Here is a 15,710-nt window from a genome sequence, read left to right as displayed (position 1 = left end):
TGTTGCCTAAATTTTGTTGGCTAAAACAGAAAAAAAGAGCCAAATTTCCTATGAAGATGACACATGGATGATTCTATGTTCACCTATTCAATCTAATGGGACTCTTCTACAAACAGGAAGGAAATGTAAGTCAATGCAGTTGAAATTTCAGGATAACAAATAAGGTATGACCTAGAAAACTAACCATACAAACAGGGATGCAAAATCCAGATGTCCAGGAGTCACTAGCACCGAACATACTGAGCCTGGTCAGTGAACCAGGTTTTGCTTCACAATTTAGGAAGCAGGTGTTTCCTCCTACCTGGCTCATACGTTTTCCAAATATTTTTGTACCCTGCATATAAATGGCTTGGGGATGAAGAAACAATGCTTAGAAGTATAAGCCAGCACAGTGAATATGACTCATCATTATGCAAAGCACTGGAATACTTCTTTAGATTGTGGTGTAAATTAAATTATTACTTACCAGATCTTGGCTGTTGTTGGCAGTTCAATGCTTTAAGCATGTCTTCTAAAGAGGTACACACTCCAAGATTTGGCATGGAGTAGTACTTGGCGGCCAGAGCAAAAGCACGCACATTGACCAATTTCTGAGAATTTTCACAGAAAATGTCTGGGAAATCACAGCCATCTGTATGGAAAGATGAGGGATAGTTGTTTATTAATAGCAAGAAGAGTGTGACACAGTTCAAGAGAACTATCACCAATATATGGAAATATTCATGTAAAGAGATCTGTTTTCACGAACTGATCTTACATGGTTTCATACTGTAATTTTAATCACAGAATCTGCACAATAAGCTAGGTCAAATATCCCTCAAAGATGTGTGGCACAAAGGAAGAAATAGCTGTCATTATTTATTTACTAGGAATAAGGCCCGTTGTGGAAATAAATACAACGAGATCTAAAAAGAGGCTCTGGGAGAGTGCCCTGGCTTTGGGCACACAGTGTCAATTTGCTGTGGTGACCTCAGCAGGGTATAATGACACAGAGTCCACCATTTTCTCCAGAGGAACTGATCTCTGCTACCTGAAGAGCAGTTGTAATTTTGAGTGATCTCCAGCCCTCACCTGGTTTGGAGGGTGGAGTCTATGGCATTGTACCTGTCTGAGGTCCAACCCGTCCTCAAACCCCACCCTCTCCAGGCTCCACCCCTAAAATCCACAGGAATTTGCCAACCTGGAGTTGGAAACCCCATCTCCTTCCCAACTAACCATCAACCTACCGTTATCTGCCCCTCTGACTTCAGCTGACTTCTGCCCTCCCTCCTGCTGAGCAGTTGTAATTCTGAGTGGTCTCCAGCCCTCACCTGTATATCAATGGTTCCCCAGGATGGAACCATAACAATGGTTCCCCAGAATGGAAGCTGGTTTGATGGGTGGAGTCTATGGCATTGTACCTGTCTGAGGTCCCACCCCTCCTGAAACCTCACCCTCTTCAGGCTCCATCCCTCAAATCTTCAGGAATTTTTCACCTGGAGTTGGAAACCCTATCAGGACTGGCCCCAATGAGTTTTCTCCCAAAGGCCAAAATAGGTGACAAGACCAAGCTTGGTTGCCTACCAACAGCCACTGAGGGAAAAGTAGGGTTGCCAGCTCTAAGTTTTTTGGGGGGTGGATCCTGTGGAGGGCAGCATTGGGCAGGGTCAGAAAGACTCAGCAGGGTATAATGCCATAGGGGCTACCCTCCAAAGCAGCCATTTTCTCCAGGGGAAGTGATCTCTGTGATCTGGAGATCAATTGTAACAGCAGGTGATCTCCAGGTCCCACCTGGAGATTGGCAACCCTATGTCAGCTAGCTGCCATAGGATGGTGTGTTCTTTTCTACATATATTACATTGTGCTCTGTCCATCCCCCCCCTCCCCCGTATCCTCCTGTGTAGGTGTTTACTGTCTTTTGCTTGCTACATCTGCGGAACTGCTCAAGGTCAACCAGCTGGAGGTGGGATGGAGTTATGGCGTTGCTTTGCTTATTATGTATCTCATGCCTGAGAACTGAACTTGTGTTTATGTTGTAGAACCGTTGTGTTCCCAAGGAATTGGGCGCTAGTTTTATCTGCATTCCCGCCAGCGGGAATTGGACTCATTGGTCCTAACCTGGTTCAAGTTCCTTTATTATGTTTCCCTATGGGGTCTGTAGTCATTCCTAACAATTCTTGTGTTCCTGATCTAACCATCGCTTTATAATAAATTTAACTTTGTTCTTCAAACGTGGATTTATTTCGAATGCATGGGGAATCGGACACGCTAGGGGAAAAGCTGCACAGCAGGGGGTTGAAGAGAATGGTTTGATGGCCGCTGGCCCACCTCATTAGCCAGCCAGCCATAGTGGACCCAAGCAGAAGAGAGTTTTCAGTTTATTCTGACAGGAAAGTGGCCAAGCTGGGAGTGGGCAGAGGATGGGGTTACACTGAACCAAGCTTGGTTGCCTACCAGCAGCCACTGAGGGAAGCAGCAAAAGTGTCTTCGTCAAGGAAGAGAGAGCCATCTGCCAGTTATCCTGAGAGGCAAGGTGGCTGCAGTAGGAGTGGGTGGGGAACAGGAGCAGACCCAGCCCCCGGCCAATGGCACACAAGTACTCTTGAGTGGCGGCTGATGGCCCAATGGCTGATGGAACCACACTGCACAGCCAATGGGAGAGCTAGAAATGGCCAATACGCTAAGAGAATTATTGGCTGCGGTCACACGTAACAGAAGCCACACAAGTGAGATGGAAAACAGCCGGAGTTTCCGGGCGCCATCTCACCAGCACATCTGGGAAGCGTAGCACTCCCGTGGCTCAACCGAGGCTTCCAGCCGAAACTGCATGGCAAAAAACTAGTACCTTGGAGGTACTAGTTTCCGGAAACTGCGGGGCAAGGGCGGGCGTCTGATCGTGTTTCCGGTGGCATCCGGCGCCCGCCCATGTCCCCTTGCAAATAAGGTGGGGTTTTTTTGTCCAAGTCTCTGTGGATGCGCATGCGCACCCAACGGAGCATGCGCATTTGTCATGTACACAAAAATAAAAAACAGTTTGCTGCGGCGCACGCTTCTTCGTTGTGCGCCAGCTTGTCCTGTGATCGGAACCTCTCCCTTGCCATGGAACCTCCACAGTACCTCCACAGGAGGTCTGATCACGTAACTGCGCAGTAGTTTGCCCCAGGGCAAACAGCCACGCTTCTCCTCTGCAGTTTCCTGCCCGTGTGACCGGGGCCATTATATAGAGATTTACACAATTATGGAGCACACACACTAAATGAATGATGCAGAACTGTAGGAGTAAGCACACACACAATCGTCTTTGCTGCCCTGCCCCTTGGGACAGTCCCTGTTTTCCTGCACTTTTCGGCCTTGGGGCAGCTGGGAACTGTAGACCAGCATATGAGGAAGCCCCATTCAACCCAGTGAGTGATACCCCTGCAGGCTCCTCTCTGGAACTACAGCTCAATTAAACCTTATGGGGGAACATTTTAAACAAACAACCACATGGCAGCCATCTTACAAACACAGGTAACTGCCATTTCGTTACACCTACCAACAGCCACTGAGGGAAAAGTTACTCCCACACAGGAGGCAAGCAAGAGAAGTGTCTTCGTCAAGAGAAAAAGCCGTTTGCGAGTAATTCTGACAGAACACAGTGGCTGAAGGGGAGTGGGTGGAGAAGAGGATCAGATCCAGCACCCGGCCAATGGCACACGAGTACTCTTGAGTGGCGGCTGACAGCCCAATGGCTGAGGGAGTGCATTGCATGGCCAATGGGAGAGCTGCAAAGGGCCACCCCAAAACACAATTATTATATAGATTTAAAACATTTCTATGCTGCCTTTATTTAAAACATTTCTATGCTGCATGGGATCCCCAAGACAGTAAACATAAAACATTTCAGCATTAAAAACATTTAAAATAAAGTATATATACAATAATTCAACATAAGCATATAAACAGACATAAGCCTATGGATGCTATGGGTGTGTGGAACCTACTTTTCCCATTCAATATATAACAAGCACATGATTGTCAAATTTGCTTTCAACAGGACAGCAAAACAGAGCAACATAGAAAAGTTAAGGGGCACTGCTCACTTGGGGAACTTCCCACATATGAAGAAAAATTTAAGTGCTCATCCTGTTCCCAAATACTCATCGCAAGGAGGGCATGGTAAAAAAAATTCTACATTATATCAAGATGGATAGTCATGTTAGTCTGGCTTTAGCAGTAGAAAAGAGCAAGAGTCCAGTAGCACGTTAAAGACTAACAAAATATGTGGCAGGATATGAGCTTTTGTGCTCACTTCTTCAGATACATTATATACTGAAAGCGACACAAGGTAATTTTGGTATTGTGCAGACTGCTGGGGTTCAGTATTAGTTGAGTGATAATATCCCTGGATCTCAACAAATCTTGCTTCATTATGGTATAGAGGGAGGAATATAAATTTCTAATTGTTTACCACCCTACAATTCTGTTAGTTTAGACAACTTATCTATTTGCCCAATACTACTGCTTTAACAGTTAAAATGTTAACATTTTATCAACTTATAGCAATGATCATTATTATTGCTTTCCTATATGTTACTATGATATAGCTCAAATGGGTTTTACTTTGTTTTAACAAAAATGCAAGGCAGCAAACTTAAGAAGTAGCGGAAAGGTAAATACTGAAATAAGGAATGGGGAGAGCCTAACAATGTAGCCTTATATAAAAGGAACACAAATCTAGATTTGTGATCAGATGCACTTTAGATTTTCACATTGTGAAACATGAAATGAGAAATAACCCTTTTGCTGCCTCATTTCTTATACTCAAAAATCAAGACAGACCAACTAGGGAATAGTTAATTGGTGTGGATAGGTAGGAAAGATCCCTTAACTTCAAAGAGAAACCAAGAGAAACTGGATACACACAAATAGATTTCATCACGTTTGGCATACCATGCTGTGAGTTCTGATAAGCGGAGACAGAGTCACAGCTGGAGACTGCTAGAACTTATAAGTCTGTGTCAGGCAAATATGCAACTGGCTATCACAAAACCTTCAATTTCTGGGAAGAATGAGCTTCCTTGTGTAAAATACCATGTAATTTTTAAAAAGTGTACATATTTGCTTTTGCTTCTTTCATTTATCTGGATTGAATGTTAATTAAGATCTGATCTAAGAACATAAAGGAACAAGATGAAGACTTTAAAAAGATTGGAAATCATCATCGTGAGATTATTTTAGCCAGTACAGTAAAAAAAAAAGAAGTCAAATTATCTCTAAAGGATAAGATAATACCAAAGAGAGTTACCGCTCTATAACATGTTCCAGAGTCTAAAAAAAGCAAAAACCCAATCCTTAAGTAGATCTGTCTGCAGCAAACTCTGTAGGGCTCACACTTGCTAAAGCAAGTTAAGCAGTAAGGAATTTAATCAGCAATATTGCTTTGTTTTATGAAATAAGACATAGTGACACGAAAATCATCATGAAGAAAACAGGCTACTGAAAATGAAAATGGGATACAGTGAGTAGGGACTACATTTGATAGATTTCTTTCAAAGACAAAATATACTGGTTAACTTGTTCTAAAGTTAAAGCTTTGAGAAATCAAGATTTAAATGTGTGAAGAAGACATAACCAAATGTACCATTTAGAATCACTGGAACATGCACTTGTATCATGTTACGGCATATAGGATGACCATCACTATGAACATAAACACTACTGACTTTGCACTTCCTTTCCTGATCTGATAAAGGGGCTGAAGTCAAGATCCTTGTCCTGGTGGGAACCAAGTAGCTGTGGTTGTTTTTTGTCTTTTCCTTCTTCTTCAAAAAATGTGGACCAATTAGATTGCTTGCCCCCCCAGATTAAGAAAGTCATGGCAGAAGAAAGTGAGACTTCCAGTTTCAAAAATTATAAATGCATTTTGGTGGAGAGAATTTTTCCCAAGCCATATCATCCCTCATGCAACTTTTTTTTAGGTCACTGAATGCATTTGCCCAGAGCTCTGGGACTGCATGCCATCCATATACTAACAATACCCAGCTCTAGCCTTAAATAACAAAACCTCCAGAAGCAGCTGTCTCTGTGCAAAACTGATGGATGAAGACCACAGCTAAGGAGAACAAGCTGAATCTTAAAGCAGACAAGACAGAGGTCTAACAGAAAGTGACACTGGTAGATGGAAGTAATAAGTTACCATAGATGGGATAAAACTTTTACCAACCATGTTAGGAGTTCGGGGATATTCTAGAACCTACCTTGCTGACAGAAAAACATGTTCAAGAATGCTTTCTTTCAACTTGCTCAGAAGTTAGCACCCCTTCTGTAATAAGCCAATCTGACCTAAACAGATCCATGCTACAATAATATCCAAGTTGCACTACTGGAACACACTTTACGTAGGACTGCAGTTAAAAGAAACTTGCAAGCTACAACAGAACAACAAACAGAGGCTGTGCCTCTATTGACTGGGTGCTAAATCAACCAAACATATCTGTTCTGAAGCATGTCCATTGGTAACCTTTTCATTCTTAGGCTCTGTCAAAGTTGCTGGTTTTTTATCAGTACAGACTTATGCAGCCTGGGGCCAATTTATCTGAGTGGTGTCTCTCTCCACCTGAAGGCATATGCCACTAGCATGATTCTTCCCAGCAGCAGGTTCTGCTTACGGTTTTACTCTCCAGGAGTGTTTGCTGTTTTTCTGCCTCAATCTTGGCTCTCTCAGTGGCTACTCCTACCTTGTGGATTGGTGTCCCTTAGGAGAGCATAACTTTTGGGTATTCTGGAAAGAATACTTTATTCCAAAATGCTTTTGGTTTATCTGTATGTGTTCTTTGTATTGTTTTCCTGAGAATTTGTCCCTAGCAAGTGAAGTTCCTTTTAAATAATGTAATCTCATAAATTTTAATGCTGTTTATTTTAAAATCTCTTGTGCATTTTTTATCAGCCATGGTGAGGCTCTCACGGAAAACTGAGGTATTCGCGTTTTTAAAAGTATCGGAAAGCCTTTACTTCAAACACCATGACAAACTAACTGAAAAAAGGTCTGTCAGCACCTGGAACAATCAAATCTTGTTTGCCTGTCATTAGGTCCTAAATGAAACCTCTAAAATGCCTGAATCTATATCCTTAATACTTTCAGAAATTCACCTTTTGACTTACTGTTGAAAAGGACGCTAATTATAACAGTAACTGTACAAATCTGTACAGCTCAAAAAGCATGAAGAAGGACAAAAATTCAAAAAGATTCAGCAACCATTTTAGGAGAGTGTAATCCTTCCTATATAGAGGGCGAGACAGGTATTTCTATGATGCTTTCTACTTTCACATCCATTTTACTCTGTGGTGAGCAGTTTTTTTAAAAAAAAAATGCAAATATTTAAACCATTAAAATTGTTTCCTCCCTTCACAGCCAAGACCAGCATAGCTATTTACTTTGCCAGAAAAACCCTTGAGGGCCGCTGGCCACAAAGCAGGACCATCCCAACCCCATCCGAGCCAAGCCAATCTGCTTCAGACCCTTGAAAGACTCTTACCGGCGGCCTCCTCCAGAGATCGCTGTGGAGGTGGCTCTTCCAGGAGCTGCTGAAGCCTCTCTCCACTCAACGCATCCAACACTGTCTCCGGAGGAAGCGCCACCATCTTCTCCCACAAGCCGCGCGTAAAAAACTCCACCGTGTGGGCCCGGCACAGCGGCAACACTCGCCGCAGAAATTGGGCCACAGCCCGCACGCGCGTCCTAACAGCCTCCGCAGACGGCGCCAGAAGAAGCAGCTCGTCGGCCTTGGCGATGGCCGTAGCGTCGTGGGCACTCTGCGACATAAGCAAGTCGGAAGGATCGTCCTCCTGCCAGTCCCAGGGGCGCTGCTAATTCGGCGATTGATTTAGGTGGCCTTTTTGTTACGGTGTGAGACTATCTCTAAACGCAGAGCATCTGGTATCTCTCGTGCTGCTTCTGCTCAGACAACAGGAATCAAACACCGAGAGAGGCTTTTCCCACCTCTCCTATCAGAAAGCGAGCTTCGGCTGATCAGTAGGCGTGTGTTTGACGACGTAGGTGGGCTGCGACGTGGCTTCCTGATGGCGCCGGTAGTAAGGAGGAGAGAGTCTTTGGGCCAAAAGAGGAATGTGGGAGCGCAGAATTTGCCAGTTCAGCGTGGTCGGAAACAGCCATGGAGACAAGATCCATGTGCGGTGAGAGGGAACGTCCAGGAGGGTAAGTAATCCCCCCCCCCGAGGTATGGCTGTCGCCTTGAATTCCCACCAAGACCAGCTAGCGTAGCCTCTGTCCCTCCCCTTTGCTGTGTACCTCCAGCTTAATCTGCGTCATTTACAAGTTTTCAGCAAGCAGCTAAACGTGGTCGAAGTAATCGAAAGGACCACAACCTGGAATGACAGTCCTTGGGGGTAGCAACAGTGTTCTGGGACTGGAATGAGAGACCACAACCTGGAATGACAGTCCTTGGGGGTAGCAACAGTGTTCTGGGACTGGAATGAGAGACCACAACCTGGAATGACAGTCCTTGGGGGTAGCAACAGTGTTCTGGGACTGGAATGAGAGACCACAACCTGGAATGACAGTCCTTGGGGGTAGCAACAGTGTTCTGGGACTGGAATGAGAGACCACAGAGTGGAATGACAGCCACAGGAAGTAGCAGGAATATTCTGGGACTGGAATGACAGGCCCCAGAGTGGAATGAGAGCCCCTGGGGGTAGCAGGAGTGCTCTGCAACTGGAATGACAGGTCCCAGAGTGGAATGACAGCCCCAGGGGGTAGCAGGAGTGTTCTGGGACTGCAGTGACAGGCCCCAGAGTGGAATGACACCATTTGGGGGCAGGAGGCGTGTTCTGAGACTGGAATGACAGGCCCCAGTACACTCCTGCTACCCCCAGGGCTGTCATTCCACTCCGTGGTCTCTCATTCCAGTCCTTGAACACTCCTGCGACACCCAAGGGCTGTCATTCCAATCTGGGATCTGTCATTCCATTCCCAGAATACTTCTGCTACCCCTAGGGGCTGTCATTCCACTATGTGGTCTCTCATTGCATTCACAGAATACTCCTGTTACCCCCAGGTGCTGTCATTCCACTTCGTAGTCTCTAATTCTAGTCACAGAACACTTCTACCCCCTGGGACTGTCATTCCACTTTGGGGCCTGTCATTCCAGTCCTAGAATGCTTCTGCTCCCCCCTGGGGCTGTCATTCCAGTCCCAGATAGTCTATTTTGCCCAGAGACCCTAATGGAAAATCCATTCCACATTTTCTTTTGAACTCTACTTGTACTGTAATGTATTTCAATGGAGCCCATGCAAGTCAGTTGGCATTTCTGACTCCCATTATTTTCAATGGACCTTCAAGTGTCTCCTATTGTTTCCAATGGGCAATGCTGCCCTTCCTTTTAGTACATCCCTAGAAAGGGGCTACTGCTATAGGTAGACTAACAAGATTCCCATCATGATCAAAGTAAATCCTAGTTGTTTTGGAAGTGGGATTCATCATTAGCGTGCTTGCTGAGGCGTTCCGCCATAATTTCATTTGTTGCCCTCATTTTATAAATAGGGTGCTGAGACTGTGTTTGCTAAAGCCTGCCCAGTTAATTTGTGTTTACTTATTTGCTGTACTCCGCTTTTATAATCTAGTGAAATTGGTCACTCTGTAGAAATTTTGATGTCTTATGGAGTAACAGGACCTTTATGTATAATAAGGCTGGGTTAATTATAGGTTAATGTGCACATTATTTGTATTGTATGTATAAATGAACCTTATTTTGTGAAAGGCTGGATCTGGAAGTTTCCTGCTTTTTAGCCTAATTTATAGCCATGGGAGGGTGTCTCCAATTTCTATTCCAGTATTGGTTCAGTTGTTGATACCTCTAAAATCAGGCCTAGTTTAGATGTAGATGTTAAAGGGAATGGTTTAAGTCTAGAACTTAATGTAACAATGATACTGCTAATGTTTCCAAGGTGCATTCAGTTCATGTTTTTGTATTTTCAGTAATCTTTGTCTTAAAGCCAGCTTTTAATATAATTTCTCTGTTGAGAATAAAAATTGGAAAAAAGGTACTAGGTATGCATTAGGAAAGGAAAATGCATTTCTACATAGTCGCACTGTATATTCTAATATGGTAGCTAATAATTTTATTTGTTAAAACATTTTTACTGTGCCTTTCCCTGTGGGTCAAGGTGGCTTACAATAATAGTTTAGAAATGGTTCCAATTAAAACCAAAGTAAAATAACCCCCAAATCTCTGTGGTCTGAGATAAAGTTTGGTTTGACAAATATGGCCCAGCTTGTGTGATGAAAGAATAATAAGAAATCAAGTTTTGTAGGTGGTAAAACTAACATTAGACTAGATCCGCAATGGTGTAGCTAAACCCCAAGTACGCATACAGGTTGTGATTACTACAAGTAGCCATTTTTGAATGGGTTAGCTCTAGGCATATTGTAGAGCTTCATAGGGTATCTGGAGGGCCTTGCAGAATACCATATAATATGTAGCTATACTGGATCTTTTCATAGCTTCCTTTTGCTGCTATGACTACAGACTGATACTCAGATATTTTTAATTTTGCTAATAGTAAAATGGACATACTTCTAGAAAATGAGTTTTTAAGACTTCTTTGTCTCCTAATTGCTGCAATAGTGCCAAAACTTCTCCAAGCTGAAAGATATTAAGCTATGATGCATTTTATTTTTTTACTGATTTCAGGACAAGGATTCGCCTTTTGGAGAAAGCAAAAGATTCAACGTGATTATAAGAAGTTATTGAAAAAAGAAAAATATGCTAATTCCCAGAAGAGTGTTGGGTATACAGAGAATTACCCAGAACACTTGAAGCATCTTTATTTAGCTGAAGAGGAAATGCTTAAAAAACAACAGAAACCTAAAAATAGTGGTCCTCTTCTATTGGAAGAAACAAGTTTCAGTACAGCTGAGTAAGTAATTTCATTGTAATTCTGTTGCCAGTGTAAGGCAGGTGTCATCTAGTTAAAATTGTTCTACTTAGAGTGACATTCTTAGATTTTTTTAATATAGTAAATAAACTATTCTTTTGAGCTTTATATTTTTCATTGGGTGTTTGGATCAAAGTATGGTTAAATAGAGAAAATGTAGATTGTTCTGTTGCTTAAAATTTTGTTTCTTAAAGTTTACACTTCATCCAAATTTCTAATTTGTGAACATAACTCTGCTACATTTGATAACTGACATTCAGTACAGTTTAGTTATTCTTTTATATTAGTGCATAATATAAATTACCTTGTGAATTCATTGAAATGACTTCTGTGCTTGGAGAACTGCCTTGTACCGGTCGTATCATTAGAATGCCTACCAAGGCATTGGTTACCAACTGCTGTCTAGGGTTTTTAAGTAGACATATCCCAACACTATTACACAGCTTTTTTAATTTAATTTTTTTACTGAGGTGTCGGCTTTGAATGGTCAAAGCATGTGGATTATCACTGTCTTTGATGCCTATAACATTGCTGCATTAAGAACAAGTGGGGTGTTAGATCTGAGGTTCTGCTAGGTTTTGGGTTTTTGTGTGGTTATTTTAATTCAGCCAGTGTTCTTCATCTGTAAAATGAGAAAATGGTGAACTTCTTCACAGGTGCTTTGGAAGAATAAATACACAAATATTGTAAAATATAATAAGTAGCCTTTTAATGCTACATATTTTTGTCAGTTTGCAGTCCTGTTGCATAATGGTGCTGAAAAACATAAAAAGAGCATTGCTGGATCAGACTAATGGGCCATCTAGTCCAGCATCCTGTCTCACATAGTGGCCAACCAGTCCCTCTGGATGGCCAACAACAGGGCATAGAGGCTGAGGCCTTCCCCAGTGTTGCCTCCTTGCTCTGGGATGCAGAGAATTAGTGCCTCTGAATGTGGAAGTTCCCCTCAGTTGCCATGACTAGTAGCCATTGATAGACAGCCTCCATGAATCTGTCTAATCCCCTTTTTATAGCTGTTTATTCCTGTGGTCATTAATACATCCTCTGGCAGCAAATTCCACATTTTAATCACTCTTTTTGTAAAGTCCATCCTAAACCTACTGCCCATCCGCTTCATTGGATGCCCTTGAATTCTAGTGTTTTGGGAGCGTGAAAAACATTTCTTTCCACTCATGCATAATTTTGTAAACCTTTGTGTCCCCCTTTGTTATCTCTTTTCTTAACTGAAAAGTCCTGGACTCTTCAGCCTTTCCACACAGGGAAGGTAGTCCAACCCCCTAATCATCTTGGTTGCCCTCCTGTGTACTTTTTCCAGCTCTGCAATGGCCTTTTTGAGATACGGTGACCAGAATTATAGACCAATATCACTGATAAATCAAGATGCTAAAATATTTACAGCCACCATAGCAAACAGACTAAATATATTCATCACACAATACATTCATCAAGACCAAACTGGGTTCATGCTGAAACGCAACATAGCAGATAACATTTGTAAACCACTTAACATCATAAATTATAAAAGGAAAAATGAACTGAGTCTCTTATACAATTGATTGATATAGAAAAAGTGTTTGACGAACTCAAACCCAATTACTTAATTTCACTGTTGCATCACGTGGAGTTCAGTGAAAGCTTTTTATGGACAATTCAAGCCCTATACTCTTCATCTGTAGCCCAAGTTTGAATAAATAACCTGTCCTCAAAACATTTCCCATTATTACAGGGTACCAGACAGAGATGTCCACTCTCACCCCAACTATTTGCCCTTTCTATTGAACCCATAGCCATCCACAAGAATGCCCAGATTTATGGTATCGTAATAAAAGATAAGGTAACAAAGAAGAGTCTCAGGCTAATCAAGTTTTAAAGGGCTGCAGTAACGCTGGGTTGAGACACACCTGTGCGGCTGCAGCAGGTATCCCTCTGACACTTCCCCGGGCAAATGGCTTCTCCTGGGGCTCTTCCTCCTTGGACCCCCTTCCTGCCTTAAAGGAGGAAGGGGAAGTGGAACAGACGGCTCCAGAGATGGCCAGCCCGGAGGGAGGCCGGCGATGGGGGGGGGGGAGTAATTAAAATGAGGAAAGAATTACCCCCACGAGTATTGCAGGCCCCCATTTCGTGTGTGTGTGTAGGATATGAATAAATTTGGAAGCATGTGCACAGACGTGTTTGAGCCCCCCCCCCAACTCTGATAACTTTGTGATGGCCTGTTACTGAAGGGGGCTAGGCTACCCTGTCTGTAGATGTCCCTGTGAGTGAGAGTACCTGAGAGAGAAAATGGTCAATGCTTTCTGTATATTTTAAAAAAGAAACAAGAAGATGATTGACTGTCCTCCATAATTTAACTTTCAGAAGTGTTGAGCAACAAACTCCTGGTCAACCAAATCTTTTAGCTAAGGAAAAAATTCATATTTGGAGACCGAATCAAAAGCATTTATGTGATGTCCCTACCTACTTTTCTTTCGCAGGTTCAGGGTAGACGTAGGGAAGGACATCACATTTGCCACCCTTCTTTAAAAAAAATCATCTCCAACTGGTGTGCCCATCAAGACTCCCCCCCCCATTGCTGACTATGGTGGCAGCAAGCCCTGCATGGCTCCCACGAAGGCTTCTCTCCCCCCTCCCAACAGCAGCAATGGCAGTGAGCTCTACATGGCTCCCAGCTGCTGGGCCCGCTGAGGCTTCTCCCCTCCCCCAACAGCAGCAGCAAGCTCTGTGTGGCTCACCCCCACCAACATCCCTTGCAGCTCAGCTGCCACTGCCAGCCTCCGCCATAGTTCCCAATGGTAAGTTTTACTTTTGGGGAAATTTAAATATTTCCTATATAATTTTTTAAACATGTAAGATTTTTCTGCACACCTGGGGAGTGCTCCAAGCATGTAGAAACATATCTTCACCCTCCATGTGCCGCATATTTGTGGAAATAGCTATCCATACATAGGGGGCACAGTTGGGAATTAGATATAAAGGTACAGACATGCACCAAGGTACTAAATTGTGTGTGTATTTCTTTCCCGTAGGCATGCAACCCATAGGGCTAATCAAAACAAGTTGACTTTTATTTATAGGATTAACATAACACTGAAGCAGCTCTTCTGCACAGCTTAACTCTGCCAGTTGCACTCTTTTCCCTGCCAACTCCCTAGCTGCCAACTCCCAACTGCTGTTTTCCAACTGTCAACTCACCAACATTCCATCATCTCTCAGTGGTCATTCTTATGGAAAGGCCCCTAACCTTTCCATCACACCTTCCTAGTTAACAAAGATTTTGTTCATTTTTTCAAGCTGTTTTACAAGAGTTAATTCATTTCTTTGCTGACTTAAAATTTCTTTCATAGCTGTGGATTTAAATTAAGAGAGATAGATGTATACCTGCACTATATCATCACAAACTCATTTGCTGCAAAAAAAAATTGTTTAAATAAAGAACTTTGCTTGAGATAATACTGGCTCTTCAATCTGTCAAACAACTGACCAGCAAAAAGATTCTAAAAATACTTTGTTACTGAGCAAGATCTTTTTAGGATGGAACAAGGATTAAAATAGTAATTGAATTTAAGTCTGGTACAGTTATGCTTGCTTAGACATTTACATTGACTTAGTGGTATTTACTTTCAAGTATTGTGCTCAGGACTTCTTTCTAAGTTTGTCCTGCTGGTCAAAATCTATTATGTTTTTTCTAGATTGGGAGAATGTCATTTTGAATCTTGGATAATACAGAATGGACTTCTGTAATGCAACTTCCAATTCAAGTATATTTGAAAAAACGTACAAGCTTCTTTCCAAGTCATTGATTTTTGTTTGTTAAATTCTTGTCTACCCAGCAACAATATCACAAAGAGAAGGCATAAAACAAAAACTTCAAACCAGAAAGCAAAAGAAGAATATGAACAAATAAAGGCTAAGAGGGATGCGAAAAAAGAGGTGTGTAAATCTTATGTTAAACCCTTAAATTAAGGGCAATGTCTGGATGATATGTTAAATGCTCTTGGTCTCTATGATGCTTTAGAAAGGGGAGAGAATTAATCATCAGTGGCAGTTATTTTTTCAACCAACTGATGCCTTTTGGGCTCCTGGAAGTACAGGCTGACTTCTCAGCTCTCTAGAGCACGTACTATGCTTTAACTCCTCCCAAATATAGTTGAAGGCTATGTACTGCTGTTTATGTGAAGCCTCACAAAGCCGTCCTAGGAACAAGATGAAAATGAATGCAGACATACCACTAACTCAGTGATTAGGAGCTAATCCCAGTTACTTCTATGGCTGAACCCAAATTAGCTCCAGATTTTAGCACTAAGAAATAACATCATTTGTGAGCACTACCAAACCATGTGTTGGCCCTGAAGCAGCTGGAGAAACCAGAAGACCTTGGCATGGAGGGTGTTGAGCTTTAGAAGAATTGATAGTTGATAGAGGCAAGTTGGCCCTCGTTACAGAGAACATGCGCCCCCTCGCCCAGATTGCTAGGAGTTATGGGCTGGGTTGTCATCAATATGCAGATGACACCCAGCTCTATCTGATGTTGGGTGGCTGGTCGGGCTCCGACCCAGAAGACCTGAACCGGGCGTTACAGGCTGTGGCTGGGTGGCTCAGGCTGAGCCGGCTGAAACTAAACCCAGCGAAGACGGAGGTCCTGTGCTTGAGTCGACGTGGTTTGGGGTTGGGGATCCCTCTCCCGTCGTTCGTTGGTGCCAGCGTCGGAGGTTAGGAGTTTGGGAGTGCTCCTGGATCCCTCCTTAATGATGGAGGCCCAGGTGGCAGCCACTGCCAGATCTGCATTTTACCATCTTAAG

The 15,710-nt window shown here is 42.8% G+C and overlaps 2 protein-coding genes across 2 annotated transcripts in view; one reads left to right on the top strand and one right to left on the bottom strand.

The window, feature by feature from the left end:
• Positions 1-466: 466 nt before the first annotated feature.
• On the bottom strand, positions 467-7,891 carry METTL25 (methyltransferase like 25; the record flags this gene model as incomplete). Its single annotated transcript, XM_015425952.1, has 2 exons — positions 7,497-7,891; positions 467-631 (listed from the first exon to the last, which is right to left on the bottom strand). Coding segments are annotated over exons 1-2 (451 nt in total), but the record flags the coding sequence as incomplete, so codon positions are not given.
• An 8-nt stretch (positions 7,892-7,899) lies between these two features.
• The window catches only part of CCDC59 (coiled-coil domain containing 59), an 11,527-nt gene continuing 3,716 nt past the window's right edge, over positions 7,900-15,710 (top strand). The window contains exons 1-3 of the mRNA XM_015425953.1: positions 7,900-8,176; positions 10,671-10,896; positions 14,742-14,841. Coding sequence (XP_015281439.1) covers positions 8,041-8,176; positions 10,671-10,896; positions 14,742-14,841 — 462 coding nt within the window. The 5' untranslated portion in view covers positions 7,900-8,040. The remainder of the gene's footprint in view (positions 8,177-10,670; positions 10,897-14,741; positions 14,842-15,710) is intronic.

The sequence above is a fragment of the Gekko japonicus genome, unplaced genomic scaffold, assembly GCF_001447785.1.
Source record: "Gekko japonicus isolate JY-2015 unplaced genomic scaffold, Gekko_japonicus_V1.1 scaffold3442, whole genome shotgun sequence".
In the NCBI taxonomy this organism is placed as follows: Eukaryota; Metazoa; Chordata; class Lepidosauria; order Squamata; family Gekkonidae; genus Gekko; species Gekko japonicus.
The sequence above is the reverse complement of the archived record's forward strand: the minus strand, read 5'-3'. Positions and strand labels throughout refer to the sequence as shown.